This window comes from Pelodiscus sinensis, chromosome 21, assembly GCF_049634645.1.
Source record: "Pelodiscus sinensis isolate JC-2024 chromosome 21, ASM4963464v1, whole genome shotgun sequence".
NCBI lineage: Eukaryota > Metazoa > Chordata > Testudines > Trionychidae > Pelodiscus > Pelodiscus sinensis.
This window is the reverse complement of record NC_134731.1, coordinates 17,148,509-17,175,838: the sequence shown is the minus strand read 5'-3', so window position 1 is coordinate 17,175,838 and position 27,330 is coordinate 17,148,509. Positions and strand designations below refer to the sequence as shown.

Below are 27,330 nucleotides of genomic sequence, written 5' to 3'. Positions count from 1 at the left end.
GACATTCAGATGTGGTCTTTCACACAGCTCCTTGGGTCCACCCTCATTCTCCCCCTAATTCCCAACCCAGTCCTTCCCCTCTGTCGATCCTTTCCAGTTGTAGAACCTTCTTTCTCTTGCCTTGCACCAGTTAGCCGTAATTCTCTCCCCTCCACCAAGTCACTTCACCTCTTCCACTCACACCTCAGATGCCTTCCTCTGATTGGCCTGGGCATGGCTAGGCAAAGTACAGCAATTCCCTAGAAACAAATTGGTCTCCACCTCTAAAAGTTTGCACCTCTACCCGAAAGACTTTTACAGCCCTGGAAAATGTGACAGCGCACAGATCCCTAGAAGACTAACAGTCGCTCTCAAAGTACACAGAATAGAGCACTCTCAAAATGTTGGTGAGGTGAGGTGAGGTTAAAGTTGCAGGCACATGTCAACGGTTTAATGCCAAAGTTGCGTTCAATTGTTAATTTCAATTGTGTAGAAAGCTCTATTCTGACAAGTCCCTTCATCCTCATGGAACGTTCCAGGGATGCCAAAATAGCACACCCCTTATTTCGAAATAATGGGAGTGTTTAAAGACACAGAATAGCTATTTGGGTTACTTAAGAGTCCCCAGCTGACTCCGGGCTCCATGCAGTGCTGCCACTTTGAAATGCCAGGGGCCGCACAGGGCCAGTGGGGGTCTGCTTGAGTCCCTTGCTGGCCCCATGCTTGCCGCAGTGCTTTTGCCGTTGAAGCGTAGCAACAGCTCTGGGGAGGTGCCCTTATCAACTAATTGAATAGTCAATGAAAATTGCATGATCTATTCAAATAGCCAATTAACCTAAATTTAACATCCCTGCTATAGTGATGCCTTAACTATTGTGCTTATTTTTGTCTTACACAGCAATGCATATGCCTTCAATTGTTGGTTGACTAGATGGGAAGTATTCTACATCTTCTTGTTTAAATTATATCTCTATAACTCTACACTACAGTGCTATTTCGAATTATCTTATTTTGAAATAGTTAATTCGAAATAAGCTAATTTGAAATAACGCATCTATACACAAAACCTATTTCAAAATAGCGAGTGGACCCTGAACCAAAGTTAAGGCTGGCCGGAAGCAGTGACGGCAGGGCATCAGGTTAGGACTTAGTGTGTGGGGCTGCTGCCTGAGGCTAACTGAGCTCTCTGCTTAAAGGGACCCTACCCCCACCACGGACAGACAGTTCTCAGGGTTTCCTGCTACCTTGATGAGGGACAGCAAAGCACTCAGGCACATGGAGCCAGAGCTGCCCCTGGGCACGCCGGTGCATCCCGTGGAGTCGTTGCCATCAGCCTGGCTGCACTCGCTGCAGGCTGCCATGCAGGGAGTCCAGTGGGGGCTGTCAAAGTCCAGGAGGCCCTGTGGGAGAGCATCCACACCAAGGAGCACTAAGAGCCTCTCCGGTCCTCCCCACCAGGGGCTCGTGCCCCATTCCTCCCTCACGTCCTCCCACTGACCCCTCCCCTAGCCCCCCCTTCCTGGTGTCAAATAAAAGACACGTATGTTCAAAAATATGAACTGGGTTTATTATACAAAACTGGGGGGGGGGGGGGGGGGGGAGATGAACCTCTGAGGAGACCAGGGAAGGGTAGTGGGAGAGGGGAGAGGAAAACTTGGAGGGAGCTGGAAGGGGGAAGCGAGGGGAAGAAGGGGGAGGGGAAGTTCAGCGCTCAGGGGTGGGGGGTCTCGTTGGGCCAACTGCCTCCCAGCACCGTGAGGGAGGGGGCCTCGGCATCCGCGGAGGAATGGGGAGGAGGGTGTGGAGGTTGAGGTGGGGGGTGTGGAGGTTGAGGAGGGAAAGGTGGGAGGAGGAACAGTAGCTGGGGGGGCAGCAGGTGCTGGGGCGGCATAGGGCAGCACGCTCTGCACCAGGGCCTGCAGGTGTGAGCACATGGCACGGCCCTGAGCAAGCTGCTGAAGGGGGAGCTGCAGGTCCTCCTGCACCCTGCCCTGGATGGTGCAGTGCAGGGCTCACAGGGCCCCCAGGTGCTGGTCCCGGTACCCCTGCTGCGTGCTGGTGGTCCGGAGGAGCCTTTGGGTGCAGGAGGCTGTCCCAGGTGGGGTGGTGTGCCCTGCACGTGCAGCTGGAGCGGCTGTGGAGAAAGAAGGGCAGTGGTCAGTTCTCCCTGGGGAGGCAGTGAATGATGCCCAGCGCCCCCTGCAAGGTGAGGACAACCGTGCCCTGCACCATCAGAGCCGTCGTGCTTGGACAGAGGCCATGATCGGGATGTCTGGCTCTCCCCGGGAGTGGGAGCTGCCCCAAGACCACACCCAGGCCTCTGTGCTGTGCATAGTGTGGCCGAGGACAGGGGTGTACAGGGGGGTGTGAAGGGAAGCCATCCTGCTGGGTCCCACCCCAGGGTCGGGAGCATGTCAGGTCTCTTCACACATGCATGTGGCTATCAGGCCACAGCCCGTGTGGCACGCAGCTGGAGCCACCTGCCCAGCACATGCACAGGTGGCTGCGTGATCCATGGGAGGCATGGCCCTTGCGCACGGTCCCTGGTCTCCCTCCTCACTTCCCCTCCCCCTGGGTAGGGGACAGTGATGGCACTTACCTGGTGTGGCTTCCCCTGACGACCCTGCTGACTCGGGTGCCGGGACAGCTCGGGGGTCCCGCTGACGTTGCACCCTCCATGCTGGCCCCAGGTCAGGGCCCTCTTGTCCCGGCTCACTGCCTCCCAGGGTAGCGCGGACCGTCCCGCCCCCCAGGATGCGGTTGAGGGCAGACAAGTAGGGGCAGGTGTCAGCCCCTGCTACGGCGCTGCCCATGGTGGCCCTGGCGTACGCCTGACGCAGCTCCTTTATTTTGAGGCGCACCTGCTCCTGAGTGTGCCTGTGGCCCTTTCTGGCCATGTTGGCCACTATGCAACCATAGACAGCCACGTTCCTCCGCCTGGTGTGGAGATCATGGACATTGGGGGCCTCCCCCCAAACCTCAATGAGGTCCACAATCTCCACACCAGTCCAGGTGGGCACACGCTGTCTACGGCCCCCGGGAGCTGGGCGGGGGACACCAGGCTGGCACTGGCTGCCCAGCTCATGACGGGGCCACTGGGTGCGGGGCTGGCAGTGCTGGCTCTCTGCAGGCAGGCCTCTGGCTCGCACGTGCCCAGTAGCCAGACTCTACCCCTTTAAGGGTACATCTAGGCTACATGCCTCTGGTGACAGAGGCATGTAGATTAGGCTACCCGGTGTAGGAAAATGCAAGGATGATTTAAATAATCGCCGCTTCATTTAAATTTAAATGGCTGCCACGCTGAGCTGATCAGCTGTTTGTCGGCTCAGCACGGTAGTCTGGACGCTCCGCAGTCGCCATCAAAGGCATTTGTCGACCTCCCAGGTATGCCTCCTGGGATGAGGTTTACCTGGGAGGTCGACAAATGCCTTTGATGTCAACCGCGGAGCATGCAGACTAGCATGCTGAGCCAACAAACAGCTGATTGGCTCAGCGTGGCAGCCATTTAAATCGCCGCTTCATTTTCCTATGCCAGGTAGTCTAATGTACATGCCTCTGTCGCCAGAGGCATGTAGTCTAGATGTACCCTAAGGGCACCTGGTCTGGGGGAGAGGACTTTTCCTGGTTGTGCACAGAGTGGCTACCAGGTCTCCCCGGGAAGGGCTGGAGGCCCCCTATTTCGAATTAAGTGTCCACACAGCACTTAATTCGAAATAGCTATTTCGAATTTGTCATTATTCCTTGTAGAATGAGGTTTACCAAATTCGAAATAAGCGCTCTGCTATTTCCAAATAATTTTGAAATAGTTTGCATGTATAGACGCTATTAAAGTTAATTTGAAATAACGGCTGTTATTTCAAATTAACTTTGCTGTGTAGACATACCCTAAGAAAATAGAGACCTCAGGTTTTCACGAGTTCTGGAGCAAAACATAGGTGAGTGAAACAAAGTCTATTGGTACCCAAACCGAGATCTCCTGCTGTTTCCTTGGAAATTCTGAAATATTTGCAACTTAGGGTGATTAGACAGCGATTTCACATCTGTTTTGTGTGTTTATTTGCTGCTTTCATTAACAGGAACATTTGTCTAGAGACAAAAATGGAACCCTGTAAGCCCAGATCTGCTCTGGAGAAGTGGATGAAAACTCTGACTGTGTGCAACAGCAGTTTGACCGCAACAGTGCTGGCACAAATGGGACCTGTGATACAGAATGAAGCTGGACTCATTCATATAGCAGCATTAAGGAAAAGCAGGTTAACCAACCTGATGGTAAAAATGGATTTCGACATCGGAGCATTGGCTACACTAATGACCTAATTGATGTAAACACTGATTCTGCTGAAGAAGGTGGGTATTTTTCTGTACAGTTCCCTGGATTTAGTGTCCGTCTGGTCTGACCTGAAATTGTGATCATTTGCAGGCAGAGCAGTAGGTGTAGAATAACCGCATTAAAACATAAAGTTCCTGGTTTCCAAGCACAATATTCCTTATAATATTGTTTTAAAAGGCAAAGGAAGAGAAATACAGCAAGTGACACCAAATACATCAGCCAAAAAGTGCATAAACACAGAAGTAGATCCTACAACGCCAATCTGCACCAGCTAAGGATCTGGCCAAAGATCCTTTTCCATGAGGTAGCAACAACTTTCCAGGCAGTAAACATCAAAATCCCCTGCCAAATTGCCATGATTACTCTGGGAAGCAAACACATGTCGATAAATCTCTCTGAGAATGTGCCACTTGGTTTCCTTTTAGCAGCCTGTGTCCACTCAAGTCCTGCTATGGAGGAAGCAGAATGGGAGCCAGGCCTGAACACCACTGTAGTGATGACCCTTTAAAAGGTACAATAGGACCATGACTAACAGCTGCTATAGATAGTGTCCTGAAGATCTTGATGGTGTCCCTCCCAGGGGCCCCTCACTAGAGAGCTGGAGGTCCTGGGAGCAGGCAGCAGTTGGCTATAAAAAGCCACGTGACCAACAGTCGGGTGTTTATACAGCCAACACATTTACCCATCAAAGAATTCAGCAAAATTCCCTCTGATCTCATGATGCCACAAGACCGTTTCCCCTTGACAATCCACAAAGCCCCCAGGAAAGGGCCTGTGATTCTGTGGTCTCAATGCACTCCAGAAAAATGCTACAGCCACAGACATCACCTGTCTGACTCAGAAACCTTATTCTGAGATCTCTATGGAACCCCAACCCTCTTTTGTCCAGGATGAGAGTTTGGCTGGTGCCATAGGAAACCACCCCATTTCCACTGAGACTCTGAGCATCTCTCCTTGCCCCGGCTGGCAAACGCGATCTGGTTCCGCAATCTTTAGAAACATTGGCTGCAAAGATGCCCACCGTCGAAGCTCTTGTAATCCGCTTTTCACCCTCCATCAGGGTCCCTCTGCAGATGCAGCTGGGCTCTCTTCCAATACTCCACAGCTTCCGATGTCCAGCTCCACCTCAATCCCAGTTGGCTGTAAGGAAAGCCAAGAGGAAATTAAGATCACATGTCTAAGGGCTTGTCTATTCCAGCCAGAAAAATTAATCCGAATTAACTGAAGGTGTGAATTTGAACTGGAGGAGCAAAATCATATTAAATCCCTTTGTGAACACACTCATTCAGAATTAAAGTGGCTTTAATTCATTTTGTCTTAATTCACTTCCAACGCTAATTAAGTAAATCCACAAAGGAAGTTAATGTGGTTTAACAAATCCAGTTCAATGCCTTTAGTAAAATTTGATTGACATGTCATGTGGACAAGCTCTAAGCATCTTTAAGGGTACATTGAGGGATCATCTCTCTTTTATTCAATGTCCAGTAAAATACGGTCCTGATTTTCATTTGGGCTTCTGGACACTAGAATCATAGAATACTAGAATTAGATGAGAGCTCGAGAGGTCATCAAGTTAGTCTCCTGCCCTCGTGGCAGGACCAAGCCCCATCTAGATCAGTGTTTCTCAGCCAGTGATACAAGTACCCTCAGGGTACTCGAGAGAAGTCTGGGGGGTACGTCAACACAACTGAAGTTTGGAGAAAACTAAATTTTTGTTTTAAGTTTTACAGCGCGTTATTATTTTTGTACTTTTTACACCCAAAAATTTCATCGCCCACCCAGCTACAATTAAGTTGTTTAAACAAATGTGTTGCAATGGCAGAAAAATGTGTGTGTCCGAAAACTGTAGGTACTTTATTAAACATTTTTTAAAGGGGGCACTTTATAAAAAAAGATTGCGAAACACTGATCTAGACCATCCCTGACAGGTCTCTGTCCAACCTGCTCTTCAATATCTCCAGAGATGGGGATTCCACAGCCCCCCTGGGCAATTTATTCCAGTGTTTGACCACCCTGACAGGCAGGAAGTTTTTCCTAATGTCCAACCTAAACCTCTCTTGCTGCAGTTTAAGCCCCTTGCTTCTTGTCCTCTCCTCAGAGGCCCGGGCTTCTGGACCATTTTTCTCCCTCCTCCTTGTAGCACCCTTTTAGGTACTTGAACTGCTGTCATACTACTGCAATACAAAATACAGTCGACAGCCATTTGTCTCAGAAGGGAAACAGATTATAGGGGCGGATCTTCAGGTGGCGTAAATCAGCACAGATCCAGTGACTTCAATGGAGTTACATGGATTACACCAGGGCTACTCAACACGTGGCCCAAGGCCCACATGTTTGTGGCCTGCAGTGAGGTTTGGGTTAATGCGGGGCGCGACACGCAGCCCGCTGGTGTGATCCTTTGAACATTGCCTCCATTGGGAACACACTCTACAATGGCGCGGTGTCTCCCAAGTGGCATGAGCACTGAAAGATGCAAGCAGACGGCTTGGCTGGAACGTACAGGTACAGGGTGTCGGCATTTCTAGCACCCAGGGATGAGATGCTGGGAGTGCCAGGACATTGTGGGAAGTGCTTTGTATTCATGCCCATCAGTGTGAAAGAAGCTATTTGCATATATTTGCAATCTTGCAGCTCTCCACATGTGCTGTGAGTATCATTGTGGTCCCCGGGGCTTCCAAAGTTGATTAGCCCTGGGTTACACCATCTGAGGGCCTCGTCCACAATATCTAATTTGAAGCGGCCATGAGAAGAAAATGACAGCCTCCCACATTAGTAAGCAACCAGGACAATGTTCTTCCTCTTGCAAGACATGATACGGGATCTTGAATGATCATGAATAGTCAGGAGTGTATCAGTGAAACCAGTAAATCAATCAAGTTAGAAAAGGTGCAACTGATTTATTGCACATGGAAATATTAAATGGGCCCTTTAGAAAGGGGAGGAGATGCATGCACATCCCACAATTTATAGATCGATTGCATTTTGTTCTCATCCCCCAAATCCATCACAGTGGCCTGCCAGCGACTCCTGGATGAGGTCAGAACTCCTGCATCCCTCCCTCAAGGACTCAGTCTCTGACTGGCATCCTAATCCCCTCACCAGTCCCACCTGGGCTCTCCAGGGAAGCCTCACCTGCCGGGACGATTTGGTTAAGGTAGCAACACGATGGGTGCTGGCGTTTCCCCCTGGCCCTGCTCTGCTCTCTAACAGCACCCGGGTGCTGGGCACGAAACTCCAGGAGCGACCCAGGGCTGGTTTCAGATGCCCACTGCTGCTCTCTCTGGTCACGTGGTTAGTCACCTGCAACGCCACAAAACAGCTCATTCCAGCAATACTCCTTACTCCTTCAATGACACATGGGGCCCATCAGGGAGCTAGTGCATGCACCAGTGGCTTCCATCAAATTGTATTCTTCTCCGCCTTTGCCCCTTGCCATGACTGGCCATGCTGCCCCTCTAAATGCAACACGGTTTGGCTCTGTGTGCCGCACATGTGCTCCAGTCCCTGCATGGCCACCATGATCTACGTCTTAGAAGCATGAACATCTACTACATGAGCTAAAGCACCACATTCTGTTAGCCCAACTAGACTCAATCCACTTTACATGGTCCCCCCCAATAGAGGGAGTTAAAAAGCCCCAGGTGTTAGCCTGGGATACAGACTGTTGAGGTAAGACCCGTGCGTTGGATTAAATGGGGTGAGTAACCTCCATCTCAGGGGCTAAATATGGCCCCCAGCTTGCCCGGATCAGGCTCCCAAGGCTTGGGCCTCCTCCCCCACAGCATCAAGGAGCTAGCGCTGGCGCCCCACCCTGCAGCCCCCCGTGACTCCCTCCATGGGGCTGAAGAGTCAGCACCCTACTATCCTCCCAGACCCCCCACTCCCAGCCTGCTCCTTCTCAGACCCACCAACCCCCAACACATTCCTACCTCCCAGACCTCACAACACAAGCCTGCTTCCCAGCAGCCCCAGAGCCTGGAGGGCCCACAAAATCTACTAGCCCCGGCCCCTCTAGGCTCTGGTGTACAAGAGGAACGTGGGGAGCATCTTTTTGCTTTGCAGTCGGGGGCTATGTCAGTGAGGTGCGGGGATTTTTTCCCCATTCATTTTTGTGCAGTCCCCGACAACTGATTTTTCTGTGGGTCAGCAGCCCCTGACCCGAAAGAAGATCCCCCACCCCGGCTTAAAATGAATGCTGGCCCCAGACTAGCGAGGCAAGGCCAATGTGTAACTGACTGCAGCGTGTCCCACCTGGTGAGCTAAACCTTGACTCTATGATTAAAAGGCTCAGAAGAGTCACTAACAAACAGGACTATGTAGCACTTTTTTTTGTTTCAGCTACACCAGACAAACATGGCTACATTTCTATCTCTAAGGGTCACTGTGTTAGTCTGTCTGCAAAAACAACAATGAGTTGTGTGGCACCTCAGAGACTCACAGATGTATTAGGGCATAAGCTTTTGTGGGTAAAACTCACTTCATCAGGTGAGTTGGAGTGGAAGTTACAGAAGCAGGCGTCTATATGTGGAAGATGTTGCTTGTGTTAATGAAGCTAATCCTTTGTGAGCTTAAATGCAAAAAGGAAGTTTACAAGAGATTAGGAGAGATCCTGGACGATTGGAAAAAGGCAAATGTAGGGCCCATCTTTTAAAAAGGGAAGAAGGACGATCCAGGGAACTACAGACCAGTCCGCCTCACCTCAGCAGTCCGTGGAAAAATCCTGGAAGAGATCCTCAAGAAACCCATTCTGAAGCACTTGGAAGAGGTTGAAAGTGATCAGGAATAGTCAACATGGACTCACCAGGGGCAAGTCCTGCCTGACCAAACTTATTGCCTTCTATGATGAGGTAACTGGCTCTCTGGACATGGGGAAAGCAGTGGATGTGATATACTTGACATTAGCAAAGCTTTTGATATGGTCTCCCACAATATTCTTGCCAGCAAGTTAAGGGAGTATGGATTGGATAAATGGACTGTAAGATGGACAGAAAGCTGGCTAGACTGTTGGGCCCAACGGGTAGTGATCAATGCCTCGATGTCAGGTTGGCGGTCAGTTTCTAGTGGAGCATCTCAAGGATCGGTTCTAGGGCCTGTTTAGTTCAACATCTTTATTAATGACCTGGATGAGGGGATGGATTGCACCCTGAACAAGTTTGCAGGTGACACAAAGTTGGTGGGAAGAGGTAGATACACTGGAGGGCAGGGATAGGGTCCAGAGTGACTTAGACAAATTAGAGGATTGGCCCAAAAAAATCTGATGAGGTTCAACAAGCACAAGTGCAAGTCCTGCACTTGGGAGGGAAGAATCCCAAGCATTGTTACAGGCTGGGGACCAACTGGCTAAGTAGCAGTTCTGCAGAAAAGGACCTGGGGACTATAGTGGATGAGAAGCTGGATATGAGTCAACAGGGCACCCTTGTAGCCGAGAAGGCTAACGGCATATTGGGTTGCATTAGGAGGAGCATTTTCAGCAGATGTAGAGAAGTGATTATTCCCCTTTATTCAGCTCTGGTGAGGCCACATCTGGAGTATTGTGTCCAGTTTTGGGTCCCTCACTATAGAAAGGATGTGGACGCATTGGAGAGGGTCCAGCGGAGGGTGTCCAAAATTATTAGGGGGCTGAAGCGCATGATCTAGGAGGAGAGACTGAGGGATTTGGGTCTGTTTAGTCTGCAGAAGAGAAGAGTGAGGGGGGATTTGATAGCAGCCTTCAGCTTCCTGAAAGGAGGTTCCAAAGAGGATGAAGAGAGGCTGTTCTCAGTAATGACAGATGGCAGAACAAGGAGCAATGGTCTCAAGTTGCGGTGGGGGAGGTCTAGGTTGGAGATAAGGAAAAACTATTTCCCTAGGAGGGTGGTGAAGCACTGGGCTGGGTTCCCTAGGGAGGGAGTGGAATCTCTATTCCTAGAGGTTTTTAAGTCTCAGTGTGACAAATCCCTGGCTGGGTTGATTTAGTTGGTGTTGGTCCTGCTTTGGGCAGGGGGCTGGATTTGATGACTCCTTAGGCCTCTTCCAGCTCTATGATTCTAATTAAGTCAGGGTGAAAGTGGCTCATTCACAGTATTTGGTGTGAAGACATGAACAACAAGAGAAGGGAAAAATTGCTGTTGTAATGCGTTAACTAAGAACAATGCACAAAGGGCTTTCCAGTCACCGTCCATTTATAATGCCTTGAAGCTACCCAAAGACAACTGGCTCTAGGACCACTCTGTCTCTGACAGCTCTCTAGGCACCGAAATTATTTAGGAATCAACAGCAGTTACTGCATCAGAGATCAATGCCAACCACCCTAACATCTACCGGTCCTCAGCTCCTTCTGAATCAGCAAGCCAACATGGCAGAGTTAATAAAAGCCACCTATGGCCTGGCTCTGTTCTTGCCCTGCAGCCACAAGTGTTTGGGGGCTGGATGGAAGCTGAGCTTCAATTCATTGTATGCTCCCAAGTGACCGATGCCTGCAGAGCGGCAGGAGTCCCATTTCCCTCCCCTGTGCAGCTTTGAACGGATTCCCTTCTGCCATAAACATCTGCCCCCCCATGCGTTTTTGACTCCAGATCCCTGCTCCCAGCCCAAGGAGAGAAAGGCAAAGTCCAACCAACTCACCACCACGGCCATGCTAAGTTCTCTAGCAAGCATCTTCAGTTCCCGGGCCAGCTGCATCATGAGGGCCAAGCCTGTGGATGACAAATGCAAGGGGATTTCAGGGCTTGCTTCCATTCCAAGTGCCTTAGAGACCCCGACTCTCCTGAGAGAATCAAGCGGGAGCCATTCCCAGCACAGAGGGTGAGAGTGCACTTAGTGCAGCTCATACATCCTATTGGGTCAGTCCCTGGACTCCGATTTTTCTTAGCCAGCCAATGAACCTACATAGGCAGCAGCCGTTCCATCTTTCCCTCCTCCACCCCAACACATACATTATTAATGTGCACCACCCCTGCTTTACCAAAACGGTCAACACCAACAGTCCCCATTTACAGATGGGGAAACGAAGGCACAGGGAAGGGAAGTAACTAGCACAAGGTCATCCCATCAGCCGGTTGGAGACATAGCAATAGATCCAAGGTTTCCCAAGTCCCAGTCGAGTGCTCTGACCACCAGGTAACCATGTCTTCCTCCCCTAAGCCACATGACCCATTCGATCCTTGCCTCTCAGCCGAAACTGCCCACTTGGCCCTAACTGTGAGCCTGACCGAGCATTCACACCTGTCCCTTAGAAACTGGACTGCTCGTCCCCTGCTTGCGTCAGGCCACCAGACAGCTGCTGGCGGCATTTTCTCCACTGACTTGCAATAACCACAAGCCACATGGCTCGGGGATCGACAAGGGAATCCCTCACCCCTAGGTGCACTCAAACGCAGCCCAAGTCAGTAGCGACCTGTGTGAAGTGTTTTAGCCTTGGCCAGTCAGTTCCAGGAGCAATTGCCCGTACACGATACCCCCCTCCCAGCCCCCGCTCACTAGAAATCAGCAACACTCTGTACTTGTGCTAGCAGCCCCACCACATTTTGCCAAGTAAGAAATCAGATCAGCTTTCTGGCTAATTGGGAGGCAGTAAATAAGTGGGTACCTCAATGGTACATCGTTAAGTGGTCTCCAGGATGTGCACGGTCTCTGCTGTATCCTAAGCAGACAGGGCATTATATCGCCCCGCATCAAAACCAAACGACAAAGATTTCCTTGCCCACATCCCTACATCCTGGAGCCTCATGGGTCAGACTGCATGGGGGGCACTGACAGCCCAGAATGCCAGCTGGAAACGCTGCAGGTAGCGAGCAGATCCAGCAGAAATACCGGAAGCAGATTTCCCTATTCCCTCCTTGCATGGGGCCCTTTGTGCCAAAGGCATGTCTGTTTCAATCCCCGCCCATCTCGGGATGGTATGGAAGCAGGGGTCCCGCTAAGATTTTCCAACCACGAGCGGAAGGAGTTTTGGTTTGTGCACCAATGTTGAGGTCATGTGCGCTGGTTTGGATGTGCCACAGTGGCACCCAATTTATTAACACACACGAGTTCCCGGGCACTGGAGCAGACACTCTTCCTCGCCGTCCCAGCCACCAGAACATGCCCCGACTTCCCCTGCCACATGGCAGCCCCAGCCACCAGAGCAGGCCTTCCGCCGTGCCCGCCACGAGGTTGTGGCAGGTCCTGGCCCCCTGCTCCAGCGGCTCCCTGCCCATGTTGTCTCTCCAGAGGAGGTGGGTGGGGGGAGAATTTGTTGTGTGCGGCAGCGCAGGCGCACACCTCAGTGGGAACTGTGTGTGTGTGTAAGTGATGGATTCTCATCAGCAAAGGGAAGCGGCAGGATAATGGAAGCCTCTCTCTGTGCACACCATGGCCAGCAAGTGTTTCTTTGCGGCACAGACCCAATTTTGAATCCTCCAACCCTGCTCACCCAGCGGTGCCCCTCACTCACCCTCTGCCTGCCAGCCACCTAGGAGCGGGCAAATCACAGCAGAGATGGAGTCAACCACCAGCACCTTCACCGGCGCCGAGGAGCTCAGGACCTGGGGGGCGAAGCACAGAGGGTGAGGGGACTGCACAGGGCACGGAGGGGCAGCAGGACCGTTTGTGCCAGCGCAGGACGCGTGGTCCCCAGCCGCTTTGGGACAAGACCAGAGTCCTGACTGAGCCAGAAGATCCAGACGTGAACAGACCAATCCCGTGAGTGTGCTCACGTGAGCAGCCCCGGGGGTTCCCAGGGTTTGGCCACCGTGCTAACTGGGTGGATCTTTACCCAGTCCCAGCGAGAGCAGAGCCCCACCTGCTGGGACATGCTGCAGCGGAGCTCCTGTACCACATCCAGCATGGCGTAGACATCGAACACCCGGGCCACCTGAATCCGCTGCAGAGCCTCCGCCTGCCGAAAGAGAGCAGCAGAGACAGCCGGTTCAAACTCAACCTTACCCTCTTCAGGAACAGCATCGTCGTCCACACAGAACAAGACACTGCGAAGTCCAGCATGGCTACGGTAGGTAAAACCTGGGGCCCAGCATCCTCCGCCAACCCATCCACTCCAAAGATCCCTTCCCACTGCTCCCATGCAGCAGCGCCACAATCCTCACTTCGCAGGTGGGAAACTGAGGTACTGAACCAAGGTGGCCAATGTTTGGCAACTTACATTTATAACATGGGGCCTGGTTCTCAGGAGACGCTGGGCACACTGAGCTCACACTGAGCCAGGAGAGAAAGGTTTGGGGTGCAGGAGGCAGCCAAGAGAAGCCCAAGACGACAAAGGCTGGATGCCTGAAAGTCCATCCGAGGAAAAGTCGGATTCTTGGGGGTCGTGGGCACCCGTCCTGCTGGGTCAGGGCAGGCCACTCTCAGCAGCAGCGGCTGAGCAGCCACAAGCTCCACCGGCAGCTGTCAGGGTCAATGATGCAGCCACACTGACCTGCTCCTCCTCACCTCCCATCCTGGTCTGCGCCAGCTGGAGCAGGCGAGAGGCCGTGAACCCGCCCGTGGAGTCGACGTAAAGGACACTCTGCCGGAGGCCATGGGCCGCGCTCATGGCAATGCTGAGGCACACCTAGGCGGAAGAGCAGGTGGGTGGATCTCACCCTGTTCCGGTCCTCGTTTCTAGGAGAGGGGCTTGTTTGCATACTGCCCCCACCAGGTTACACCTGAACCACTCTCAGGAGTTGTCTGCAAGTCCTGTTACAGGACACTGGAGCCGCCAGGGCCCTTGACCTCTGCAGGCCAGGAGACTGACGCAGTCAGACCTCCCCAAACAGATCCAGGCCTGTGCCCCTGACATGCTGGGGGACTACCACGTGCTCCAGGCAAGGCCTGGGTCACACCTCAGCAAGTTTCAGACGTGGTGCAAGATGCATCAGTTTGGGCCTACTAACTGGAGAAAATCAGTGGCCACAGAGAGGAGTCGTCTGGATTCTTGCCAGATGTCTGGCCACAGCTGTTTATTGGTCTTCAACTGTAGTAAATATCCCCCAGTGAGCACAAACCACCAAACAATGAAAGGTGGAACAACAAACCAGACCCACGCTCCCAGTCCCCAGGGATGCCACTGATGATGGGGTGTAAAGATAGACCACCTTAAACGGCAGGAGGCGGGGGAGGGGATTAGAACATCAGCTCTTTTCGGCACAGACCAGTCAGCCCCTGAACTGCCCACCTGTGTCTTGCCAGTGGCCGGCGCTCCTGTGAGCTCTGTGACTTCCCCCGTGTACAGGCCAGAGTCCAGCAGTTTATCCAGGCTAAAGGAGAAACACACAACAAAGAGAATCAACCATACTAAACTAACAAAGGCACAGAGAGGTAGCCGTGTTAGTCTGAACAAAAAAAGCAGTCATGTAACACTTTAAAGACTAACAAGATAGTTTATTAGGTGATGAGCTTTCGTGGGGCAGACCCACTTCTTCAGTTCATATTCTGAAAGCAAATTGGCATTATATAACAGAGGGATATAACGAAAAAAGTAAAAAAATACAAACAAATCAGCTACATAGAACAGAAGGTGGCAGAGCGGGAGTGACAAGGAAGGAGGAAATTGCTTATGGTGTTAAAGTCTCTTTGCTGTAAGACGCATGTTGTCAGGTCTTTAAGGGAATGACCAATTTGATTGAAATTCTGGCCGACAGGTTTGTGTGTGTGGATATTTCTGATGTCTTATTTGTGAGCATTGATTCTTTGGTGAAGTGACTGACCAGTCTGTCCAATATACATCGCAGAGGGGCATTGCTGGCACATAATGGCATAGATCACATTGCTGGATGTACAGGAATCTGAGCCCTGACATGATTAGGCCAGTGATGGTGTCTCCAGAGTAAATATATGGACAAAGCTGGCAATGGGGTTTGTTGCAAGGGAAAGTTCCAGGATTAGTTTTAACACCAGATTACAGAGGGAGACCTCAGAACTTTTATTTATGCTAAAATTCAATACGTTGTGAATGGGCTTTAATTTAGACGATAATTACCTTCCACATTACAAAGACAGCCTCCCCACCTTTTGATATTTGTAGTGACCCCAGATTAGCCACTTATTGATTCTTACAGTAACCAACTTCCTCTTTCCTTGTCCCCCCCACCCCCTCCACCTTCTGGTCTATGTAGCTGATTTGTCAGTTTGTATTTTTTTTCTTTTTTCATTGTATCCTTCTGTTATATAATGGTCACACCAATTCACTTTGGCTGTGTCTAGACTGCATCCCTTTTCCGTAAAAGGGATGCAAATTAGACACATCGCAATTGCAAATGAAGCGGGGATTTAAATCCCCCACACTTCATTTGCATAAACATGGCTGCCGCTTTTTTCCGGCTCAGAGCTTTGCTGGAAAAAAGCACCAGTCTAGATGCAGATCTTTCGGAAAATAAAGCCTTTTCTGAAAGATCCCTTATTCTTCTTTAAAAAAGGAATAAGGGATCTTTCGGAAAAGGCTTTATTTTCTGAAAGATCCCCGTCTAGACTGGCATTTTTTTCTGGCAAAGCTCCGAGCCAGAAAAAAGCGGCAGCCATGTTTATGCAAATGAAGCGGGGGGGGATTTAAATCCCCGCTTCATTTGCAATTGCGATGTGTCTAATTTGCATCCCTTTTACGGAAAAGGGATGCAGACTAGACACAGCCTTTCAGAATATGATCTGAAGAAGTGGATCTGCCCCACGAAAGCTCATCACCTAATAAACTATCCTGTTAGCCTTTAAAGTGCTACGTGACTGCTTTTTTTGTTTTACCAAAGGCAGGAAATCAGCAGCTCCGCTGTCCTCAGCCAGGCCACCTCAGAATCTAACCCCCAGGGATTCGCCCCTTCCCGTCACTCCTCTTTCCATTTCCGGTGAGGGAGGAAACGCCGCAGTGGGGCAGGTACAGGAACAGCCAGCAGGAAAGCCTTTGCCTCAGGGGAAGCTCTGGAGGTTTGAATACAACATGAAGGTGACCAGTGGGCTTCTCCAAAGAGTCACGTTTGATTATTATAACCAGCAGGGAAGGAGAAAGGGGGAGGAGCTGATACTATGGATCAAGTGGTTAATTTCTATACTAGACCTCTCACTCAGGGCTGTCCTGAAGCCAAGCTGTGCCAGTGCTGGAACCCTCCTTAATGGGGCCAGTTGCCACCTGTGCAAATGCTCGTAACATTTTGCAGCCGAAGGGGATACAAATCTCCAGCAGACGCTGGGCAAAATGGCTACATCTGGGGATGCGAGCAAGGTTCAACTGCAGGAGCGTAGGCTGGCAGCTTGCAACAGGTGACCAGCGCTACTATGCTAATGCTATGGCCAGGAAAGCAGAAACTCCATCTATTCAAGGCAACCCTGCTGCTTCCCAGTGTACAACGTCCCCAGCTCAGTCAGAGCCCTGACAGACAAAGAGTCAGCTCAGATCTCAGCCAAGTGGCTTGAAGCATCTCCAGGTGGAAACTTACAATCCAACTCAGTTTCCTGGCAAAGGGACAAACCTTTTCGCTTTAACCCTGGGCCCCTTCGCACATGTTCTCACCTCTCGCTCCCTGTGGGCAGGATGGCCATAGAGCTCTTGAGTTCCTCGTAGAGATCCGCTCCGTTGACGGGAAAAGCTGAAAATTGCGCCAGCAGCACACGTCTCACGGCAACCAGAGCCTGTGGGGAGACACCCCCCCAGTGAGACCGAAGCATTCTGAGCACATGGTGGGACAAGGACTGGCTTTGTACAGCACCAAGCACAACGGGGTTGTGGTCCATGACAGGGGCTATGAGGGGACGCTCTCAGTACAAAGAATATTGACTTCCCCACAGAAGGAATTGTTACAGATGGACTGACAGAGCGAGGCAACAAAGGGTCAGGTCTACAGCTTGCAGCGTACAGGCTGACTGGGGTGGGCGATGCATTGTTAGCCCAGTTGTGCATTAGGGAGTGGTCTCCGCAGACAGACAACGTATGCCAGAGCACTGGGCCAAACACAGCTCTTCTCCAGCAGGCTCCAGCTTTAGCACCCAGGTAAAACATCAGACCAAGGAATCTCTTCTCACCTTGTAGGACAGGGAGCACTTGCGGGCAACTTCCTCCAGGTCCGAGGAGACAAGGTCCACCACTGCAAGGAACAATCAGAGATCAGCAGCTGGAGGTCAGACCGTAACAGCCCTGACATGCCAGGGAACCCATCGGGTACCTCTCCCCATGACGCTCCTCTGCCCTGGCCTCCCCCAGCCACAAGCCAGAGCCAGCGCCAGCTCTGGGCAACCTGACCCACCGCTGTACACATAGACACACCGAGCTGTATTAACTGCGCTCAGCCAGTGGTTGGCAGGACTCCCAGTGCCGTGGCGAGTCACAGGAAGGTTCATCGAAGATGCCACAGGCCCAGTCTGAGACACATTCACTCCTAGGTTTGCCACAGAACACAGAGCGCAAAGTGAAGGGCCTTTGGGACTCATCCATCCACTGTTCTCGCCCCGCAGGGGGCCTGCTGCAGACAGGGGCTACTCCAGCTGCCCCCCTCCGGTGCCCCCTTTAATTGGTTAACTGGTTCACCAATGACATGGGATTTCACATCCCCTGTCAGAACCTGAGGAAGGTCTCCAGTGGCCACGGCTGTGTCACTGCTATTCTTCTTCCAGCCGCCCGGTCTCTGTACTCCATGCACACTGCAGACGGCAGTGCAGACCTAGCCTCAGACACGGAGACAAGGCAGACGCAGCTCTGTGATGTGTGGCTGCCTTACCAGGATGGGAACTCAGGTACATCCCCCCTCACACTGCTGAGCAGCCAAGAGACGCGTGGTGGCAGGCAGGAGTGCAGGGTGGCAGGGGGCTCCCCGGCAGTGGGGCTAGAAGCGCATTGGCTGCTGGCCCCACCCCCGGGGACTATCGAACAGTCATGTGACTGCTAAGATTTCATGCGGTTCCACTACTACTCAGTTACCCGACAGCTAACATCCCTACTACCCACAGCCGCACAGCACAGACAAGAGAGCTCTGTGCCCTCCCCTGGCAACCCCCCTCCCCAAATCCCCCCAGAAATGGGGGAGACCCAGTGCTAAGACCCCAGGCTGCCCCTTTACCTGTTGTGATGCTGTTGGCTTTCAGAACCTGGATCATCTCTGCTGTGAGGCCGGGGCAGAGCCCTGCTCGGAGGATCGCCATGGGTCCCCGTGACAGCCCCTCTGGGGACGAGGACAGGAGCTACACGCAGAGAGGCCGAGCGCCACACAGGCACAGACCCTGTGCAAGAGAGAAGAGGGCGGGTCTGATATTCCAGGGACACGGAAATGCCATTGCCCTTCACTCTCCCTACCACCACATGCCTCTTGGCTGAAACATCCCAGCTTAATGAACCAAGCTATAGTCACGTCCCAAGGACAGCACTGTGAGTAGGGCCTACTGTAGGGCTCGCCATGCCATGAAGCCTCCCTCAGGATCTGGTACCTAAGAACAGCCCTATTGGGTCAGACCAAAGGCAGCTGTTGTGACTGCAGGGGGGCCCCAGGGGGAGTCTGGGGGAGACCTTATTCCTAGTGTGGAGAAGCGGCGAGGAGTCCTGTGGCATCTTATAGACTAACTGAAGTGTAGGAGCATGAGCTTTCGTGGGCAAAGACCCACTTTGTCAGCTGCATGTGTGGAGGGGAAGCCAGCATGGCGTGACGGCTCCTAGGCAGGGCTCCTAGGCACCCCCGTCAGACCAACCACCACCAGCAGAGCCCGGTGCCCTCAGACCAAGGGAGGGGAATGTGTACACGGCTAACTGGTACGCTGGGCTCATCGGTTAACGCTCTGTAACCCCCTCCAACACCTCTGTACGGGCTGAGTCCCAGAGCCCCCCGGCCCCCCCCCCGGGCCTGGCCGCTCAGAGCCCCCCTCCCCCCGGCCCCTCCCCGGGCCTGGCCGCTCAGAGCCCCCCTCCCCCCGGCCCCTCCCCGGGCCTGGCCGCTCAGAGCCCCCCTCCCCCCGGCCCCCTTCCGGGCCTGGCCGCTCAGAGCCCCCCTCCCCCCGGCCCCTCCCCGGGCCTGGCCGCTCAGAGCCCCCCTCCCCCCGGCCCCTCCCCGGGCCTGGCCGCTCAGAGCCCCCCTCCCCCCGGCCCCTCCCCGGGCCTGGCCGCTCAGAGCCCCCCTCCCCCCGGCCCCCTTCCGGGCCTGGCCGCTCAGAGCCCCCCTCCCCCCGGCCCCCTTCCGGGCCTGGCCGCTCAGAGCCCCCCTCCCCCCGGCCCCCTTCCGGGCCTGGCCGCTCAGAGCCCCCCTCCCCCCGGCCCCCTTCCGGGCCTGGCCGCTCAGAGCCCCCTCCCCCCCGGCCCCCTTCCGGGCCTGGCCGCTCAGAGCCCCCCTCCCCCCCGGCCCCCTTCCGGGCCTGGCCGCTCAGAGCCCCCTCCCCCCCGGCCCCCTTCCGGGCCTGGCCGCTCAGAGCCCCCCTCCCCCCCCGGCCCCCCTCCGGGCCTGGCCGCTCAGAGCCCCCCTCTCCCCCCGGCCCCCCTCCGGGCCTGGCCGCTCAGAGCCCCCCTCCCCCCGGCCCCCCTCCGGGCCTGGCCGCTCAGAGCCCCCCCCCCGGCCCCTCCCCGGGCCTGGCCGCTCAGAGCCCCCCCCCCGGCCCCTCCCCGGGCCTGGCCGCTCAGAGCCCCCCCCCCCCCGGCCCCTCCCCGGGCCTGGCCGCTCAGAGCCCCCCCTCCCCCCGGCCCCTCCCCGGGCCTGGCCGCTCAGAGCCCCCCCCCCCGGCCGCTCAATTACGAATGGAAACCGAACAAGCCCGGGGCGCTGCAGCATTTCCCGTACGACGGAAGCCCCGGCTGAGCCAGACCCCCCCCCCCCGCACAGACCGGCCCCGCCTCTCCCGTCCCGGCCTGACTCCGCTTCCTGCACCCGGGCCGGAGACCAGCGCCTGCCGGCAGCGGGGAAGCTCCACTGCAGCTCGCTCGGGAACACGCGCGCTTGGCCGCACCAGGGCCCGGGCCCCTTCCTGCGCCTGTGAAATCCCTGCGGAGCGACACGCGCGTGGCTCTTCTATGCCCCTGTCTGCCCAGGGTCTCACGAGAGCCACAGGCTCAGAGGGCACCGCCAGCGCAACAGGGACCCCTGAGCTGGCCCTGCAAGCAGATCTATGCAGGGGGACAGCTGGACTCCGGTGATTAACTGCAGAATCGAGGCCTGTAAGAAAAGAAATTAGCAACTGACTGATCCCCCACCTGCAACACACCCTCTTGTGTCAGTTGTTGAGGTTAGCAGCATTGGGTTCAGTCCTCCACTTTGCTCCTCTGTGCAGCCACTTGGTCCCATCCCTGTAATGCACAGAAATTCTGGAACTGCGAGTTGGACCTGTCAGGGGGTTGTGAGTTTATTACCTGGGAGGAGGGGAAGGATCACAAGGAGTGATCCCAAACCCCGCTTCACCTCCAGCATTTATAACAGTGGTAAATCTATAAAGAGTTTTCAATGTATAAAGGCGGGTCACACTCAGAGGATTGCTGTGTGAAAGGGGCCACCAGTACAAAGGTTTAAGAACCTCTGCCTTAGTTAGCCCTCCTCACTTCATTCAAGTGAGTAACCCCATCACCTGCAATGAGGCTACATGTATGCATCTCACTCAGCCCATGCATGAGCAGGACTTTAATTATTTAGACCTGATCTTCAGAGGTATTTAAGTGCCTAACTCCCATTTAAATCTAGACCCCCTAACTCTCATTGATTTCAACTGAAATGTACAGCCTAAATACTTCTGAGAGGCTGGGTCTTTCTTCCTTGCTGAAATGCCCGGCACTGAGAAAGCAGAAAGAAAATAGCTTTCTATGCTTTTTTTATAACAATTTGTAAAAAAATGTAAATTAAATTTGTAAAAAATTAACCTGAGCCCCTGTTAGAAATGAACACTGGATTCCAAGAATACCGGTGAGCATACAACACATAGGCATCTTCAGATCACAGCGCACTAAGCAGGTAGCTTTAGAAATCTTGTCAATTACCCAACTGTTCTGAACCTGATGTATGACATAGATGCTGCACAACCTTTCTATGCCCTAGCAAGTCAACTGGGGGAGGGAATCCAAGCCTACTCCCAGCTGGGATGTGTTTTTAATCCGCTGTTTTGTGGAAGGATGTAGCTCTTTTGGGACTGGCAGGTTCTTGAGCAAGAATGGCTGTCGGGTGGCCTGCCCATATAGGCGAACTAGGCAGTCACCTAGGATGCTAAGCTAAATGGGGCACCAAATGGTGGCACAATATCACTGAGGGGTTTGGAGGTAGGGGTGCTGATTGCATGGTTCGCCTAGGGCGCCAGTTACTGGCAGCTAGTCTTGGGCCGCCCCTGAGCAGAGGCAGCTCGTGCCTATAGGCAAACTCAGCAGCCACCTAGGGCACTGAGTTAAATGGGGTGCCAAATTCCCTGCCACTTCCCCTTCCCCTAACACCTGGCTTCAACCCCGGAGGAGGAGTGCGGCAGCTTCCCTGCACCGCAGGAGGGTGAGTTGGCCCCGAGGAGGAGTGCGGGGAGTTGGCCCCAGGGAAGGCAGTGCGCGGGGGTTCCCTGCGCTGCAGGACGGGGGATCGGCCCCGGGGGAGCAGGCACATGGGGCTTTCTCCACGCCACGGGAGGAGAGGGGTCGGCCCCGGGTTAGGCACGGGCTGGCCTCCCCTGCGCTGTGGGAGTGGGGGGTTGGCCCTGGGAGAGACACGTGCGGGGGTTCTCTGGACATGGAGGGGGGCGACCCCAGGGGAGGAGGCGTGCAGGGGTTTTCCTGCGCCACGGGAGGAGAAGGGTTGGCCCCAGGATAGGCACGTGCTGGCTTCCGCTGCACTGCGAGCGGGGCAGTCGGCCCCGGGAGAGGCACGTGCGGGGGTTCTCTGACCGTGGGAGGGGGGGTTGGCCCCGGGGGAGGCAGCGCACGGGGGATCGGTCCCAGGGGAGACAGGTGCTGGTTTTCCCTGCGCCACAGGAGGGGGGGTCGCCCCGGGAGAGGCGTGTGCCGGCTTCCCTCTGGGGTGGGGAATCCTGGGAGAAGGCGGGTGCAGGGGACTCTCTGCCTCCACTGGCACCCTGTTCCCTCTCCCCTGCCCCCACTCCCCCGTCTCCAGCCACAGAACTCCATCCCCAGCCCCCCCGTCCCAAGCCACAGAACTCCATCACCAGTCTCCAGCCACAGAACCAAAAACCTCAGTCTATATCTGCCCTTGGGGTTGGGGGGGGAGGCGCCGATTGCATGGTTAGCCTAGGGTGCCAGTTGCTGGCAGCTAGTCTAGGGCCGCCCCTGATGGCTGTTCTTGCGCAAGAACCCGCAGATGGTCCACACAGCCCACCCGCTCTTGTGCAAGAAGATTTACAGTAAAGTGTGGGAAGAGAAGGCGTCTTGCGCAAGAGCTACGCTCTTTTCTAACAAATGTAAGTGTGGACACACGGCAGGAGTTTCTTGCTCAAGAAAGCCCTATGGCTTAAATGGCCATCAGAGCTTTCTTGTGCAAGAGAGCGTCCACACTGCCATGGATGCTCTTGCACAAAAGCACATGGCCGTATGGATGTGTTCTTGTGCAAGAACCCGCGAGTGTAGACATAGCCTTGTGATCCAGAATTAGCACAGGGGAATGTAATTCAGTGCCTCCCTAGCTCTATAAATAGGGGAAAGAGGCCACTTGCAGACTGATTGCTAAATTAGCAGAGGCTACTAGTGTCTGAGGGAAGGACTGGTTGGAAGATGCTGGTGCTGAGAGGGAAGTTTGGTGCAGGGGAAGCAAGCAGAGCAAGCTAATATTAAAATAGCAGGAAAGCAGAGAGAGGCTTAGCAGTGAAGAGCAAAATATACCAGGGCACTGATTTTTCTGAATTATCACTAAACCTCTGTCTCTGAACTGAACCCTGCTGAATATTAAGAGCAAAAACTCATTCTTACAATTGCTAATATCATATGAAACAGGATTGCAAGCTGGGATTGAAGTCTTCTTCAATCCATAAACTGCTAACTAGGAGAGGTTCATTCAATGCAACTCTCTGTTTCCGTGAGGGTCTCTGGGAAACAGAATCTGTTGAGTAAGGTGGCTGAAATGAAACGGAATTCTTTGCTGAAAGGGAGCAGGCAACAAGAATGTGCTCAGAAAATCACTTGCTGTCACTGGCATGGTTCCTTCAGAGGCAGACTTACAGCTTTGAACAAATCTGTGGTTGTTAACAGTCATGTTTGCTACTCCAGCAGAGTGAGGTAGCAAATATAAAAGTCTGGGTCTGCAGGTTTTTAGTCCTGAGCATTGCAACCAAGAAACTGTTTGTAAAGCAAGGTAGCTGAAGTCTTTGATTAAAGTTCCAGAGTAGCAGTAACTAAAATGCTGTTCAGGGGGTTACTGAAATAGTTTAGTTTCTAAGCTAGGGCCAGTTCAGTTAATAGTTTTCTACAAATATGCAGCAATCACTGGGCAATCTTGCAAGGACTTTAGAGACATTAAATACTGCCATATCTTCTGAATGGGTAATACTTGCTGCTCGATTGCCTTACAAACTCTTGATCGAGTAGTCCCATCCTTGAGTACACTACTATAATCCCCAAAGCAGGAAAAGATATATTTCCTGTACCAACCGGGCTCGGACATACTAACCAGGTGTTGATTCTTTAAAAAGCAGGCAGGCTTGTGTGAAGGGAAGTGAAATGACACAAGGGTCAATTTCAGACCAGTCTAATAACTGTTGTAACTACCCGCTAAATTGGCTTCTGAATTACTCTCCCTTTCTAGTCCCATGAGGACAAAGAAGCCTTCTTACAGAACTGACTCTGTTTTTGGGAACAGACCCTGGCCTGTGGCATGAGTTCCTGCAGAATCCAAGCTCTATCACAAATTTTCACATTAAGGTGATAGGTTTTAGGTCTTGTGTAATCTTGCTATCTCTACCTGTCAGCCGACGGTCAGGGCTCCCTATATCTGTCCCTTAAGACCGGCTGAAGTTCTTTTAAATTGTGCTTGGTTCTGTTACAGCAACTGAAGGAGTCAGGTTAAAGCTTAAACAGTTACAGGTTTATTTGAGGAAGCTTATAAATCATATGGTTGCAATGGCTAGTGTTCTATTTCTTAACTACTAGCAAAATATAGATCTTAAAAATGGTTACAAAGAAGATAAAGATAGAAAAATAGAAATAATGGTACCAAGTAACAGCTTACTCTTTCTATGTGTACACTTAAGACAGAGGACCACATCCAGGTACAATTTTTACCCCCTTCTGTGCCTCTCGACTCCAGCATGTCAGGCCAGGGCCGGTCCCTCAATTCCTAGGAAAGACGAAAATACGAGGTGGGCGTCCCCATAGAACCTCGGGAGGTCAAACACCTAACCCGACCAGCAGGTAGAGGGTAGAATGACACTCCAAGGGTATGTCTACACTACCCCGCTAGTTCGAACTAGCGGGGTAATGTATGCATACCGCACTTGCTAATGAAGCCCGGGATTTGAATTTCCCGGGCTTCATTAGCATAAGCGGGGAGCCGCCATTTTTAAATCCCCGCTGCTTCAAACCCCGTGTAGCGCGGCTACACGGGGCTCGAACTAGGTAGTTCGGACTAGGGTCCTATTCCGAACTACCGGTACTCCTCGTGAAACGAGGTGTACCGGTAGTTCGGAATAGGCACCCTAGTCCGAACTACCTAGTTCGAGCCCCGTGTAGCCGCGCTACACGGGGTTCGAAGCAGCGGGGATTTAAAAATGGCGGCTCCCCGCTTATGCTAATGAAGCCCGGGAAATTCAAATCCCGGGCTTCATTAGCAAGTGCGGTATGCATACATTACCCCGCTAGTTCGAACTAGCGGGGTAGTGTAGACATACCCAAAGTGAGTGTGTGCTGGACCTATCTTATATACTCATGGGGTCACGTATTTCTCTTTCTTGTCTGTCATGCCAAATGGGGCTGGTCTGTCTTTTGTGAGACCAGTTCTTACAAGGGAGTTGTGAACTTAATTTACACTTGTAAGAGAGATAACTAAATTGGAATTACTGGGGATTCTTTTCTCAGTGGGAAATTCCTCTCCCAGGCTATGTCTAGACTGCAGGCTTCTTTCGAAAGAGGCTCTTTCGAAAGCATCTTTCGAAAGAGCCTCTTTCAAAAGATCGTGTCTAGACTGCAGGCGGATCTTTCGATAGAGGAAATCCGCTTTTTTGAAAGAGAGCACCCAGCGAGTCTGGATGCTCTCTTTCGAAGACGGCCTCTTTACATTGAAGAACGCCTTCTTTCGAAAGAGGAACTTTCGAAAGAAGGCGTTCTTCCTCGTGAAACGAGGTTTACCGCCATCGAAAGAAAAGCCGCGTTCTTTCGAAATAATTTCGAAAGAACGCGGCTTGAGTCTGGACGCAGGGGAAGTTTTTTCGGGAAAAGGCTACTTTTCCCGAAAAAACCCCTGAGTCTGGACACGGCCCCAGGGACTGTGTGTGTGTTCGAATCAACATAGGTGCCAGCCGGTGGCAGTTCTCGCAGCCTCAAGGCCAGCTTATTGCCTTAATCGCTCTCTCCTCATATCTATGTTTTCAGCTCCTCAGGATCAGATGAGCCAGCATAGACTATGCTGATTTTACTGCTCCTTCTCTGCCCTGTATGCTTCAGAGAGGCAAATAAGATGGATGTGATGGAGGCGGGCTGTCTGGCCACACTACCCCACACACAACTGCATATATACTATAAAATACAAAACAAGCATTCCCCTGCACACGCTTTTCCCTGCTGGTGAAGGAAAGCAAACGCTCCACTTAATGCATGACTGGAAAGTGCTTAGATACTACAGTGATATGTATGGTATAAATCCTACATGGGCTATATCGCAGCAATGTGGCTTCTGAAATGGCTGGTGGTTAGCTCTGCTACTTTGTTTTAATGTTTTGACCATACTGCACCATGTCTAGACTCGGATTCTAGGATGCACACAAAAGACTGGTTGGTTACCTGGTTTAAACACTTCTACTCCTAGATCTTGCTTGTGACACAAACCTCTATTGCATGAGTTCTGTGTGCAGAGCACCAGCTATGGCTTGTGTTTGTTTATCGATGGCTGCCCAGGTCTTACCATTTAGCATTTTTGTAGTAGGTTCACTCTTCAGAAACCAAATGTGAGGTACTTTTATGATTGACCAGCTAGAGCCCAGCAAATGGACAGACGTCTCTTAGCCAATTCAGCTAGTGTCACAAACAACCTGTTCAGTGCGTTTAAAATCCTAGACGGAGAGCCTCAGGATGAAGAAACCTTACAATGCTGGGCCTTAAGCTTCCTCTAGTGTTTTTGCAACCCCTTAACAGTACAAAAATGTCAGTCTGTGGAACTAGGCAGACCATAAGGAAGAGCTTGGTTACCTGCGCGTTCCACTATGGAAGAATACATCAAAGAAAATCTGGAGTGTTTTAGTGCCGTTCGGTACAGTAGTGAGCACAGTGCATGATAAATCTGAAGTTCCTCCATGGAAGGTGCTGAAAAAGTGAGAACTGGCATCCAGAATGGGATGTTTTTTGTTTTTCCTAATGTGGGTGTCACTACCAGGCCCTGCACCCCCATCCGTAGCCAGATGTGACTCAGCCGGCAGATAGACCAGAAGGTTTATTAGTCCACAGAGACACAGCATAGGACAGACTTGGTAGCACAGGAACCAGAAGTAGTCCATACAATCCCTCTAGGCCCCCTCCCTGTATCCTAAGCCAGCCCAGACTCATTCTCATATTCAGCAACCGGTCCCAGCCCCACAGGCAAACCGCCACCTCCTGTGTCTAGCTGCCTGGATAAAAGGTATCGCTGGCCACATCCCTCACCCTGGGCACAGACTTTCTGTTGGGGCCCCACAGCTCATCCAGCCTTTGCCCCCAGACTGGTGGCGACCACCCTGCAGGCCTCTCAGTAACGTAAGCAAACCCTTCTATGAACTCCTCGTGGGCTGTCGAGTTGATTTGTCCTCCCTGGACAGACAGCTGGAGCCAATGGACTGTACAAAAGGAGTTCTAGAGCAAATGCACTACTCCTCAGAGAGCACAAGAGATGCAGATCTGTGCAAAAGCAAACCCCAGAGTCCTGGCCTCCATTTCACCAGTCAAGTTCTTCAGGACTTGGTCAGTGCCTCTTTTGGGAGACCAGGAGCCTTCTTGGACTTCTCCAGCAAAGCCTCGTCCT

At 52.7% G+C, this 27,330-nt stretch overlaps 1 protein-coding gene across 5 annotated transcripts; it reads right to left on the bottom strand.

The window, feature by feature from the left end:
* Positions 1–4,447: 4,447 nt before the first annotated feature.
* On the bottom strand, positions 4,448–20,172 carry RAD51D (RAD51 paralog D). 5 transcript variants are annotated; one of them, XM_014571772.3, is made up of 11 exons: positions 20,043–20,172; positions 18,301–18,460; positions 17,270–17,331; positions 16,761–16,879; positions 14,439–14,520; positions 13,701–13,835; positions 13,071–13,166; positions 12,723–12,813; positions 10,913–10,983; positions 7,442–7,609; positions 4,448–5,449 (listed from the first exon to the last, which is right to left on the bottom strand). In XM_014571772.3, exons 2-11 carry the CDS (start codon positions 18,380–18,382, stop codon positions 5,366–5,368), a joined length of 990 nt encoding a protein of 329 aa, XP_014427258.2. In that variant the 5' UTR covers positions 18,383–18,460; positions 20,043–20,172; the 3' UTR covers positions 4,448–5,365. The 5 variants fall into 5 exon arrangements, with proteins under 5 accessions (XP_014427258.2, XP_014427257.2, XP_014427256.2 ...); XM_014571771.3 differs by having other exon boundaries at positions 19,954–20,085; XM_014571770.3 differs by lacking the exon at positions 20,043–20,172 and having other exon boundaries at positions 18,301–19,096.
* Positions 20,173–27,330: the final 7,158 nt, after the last annotated feature.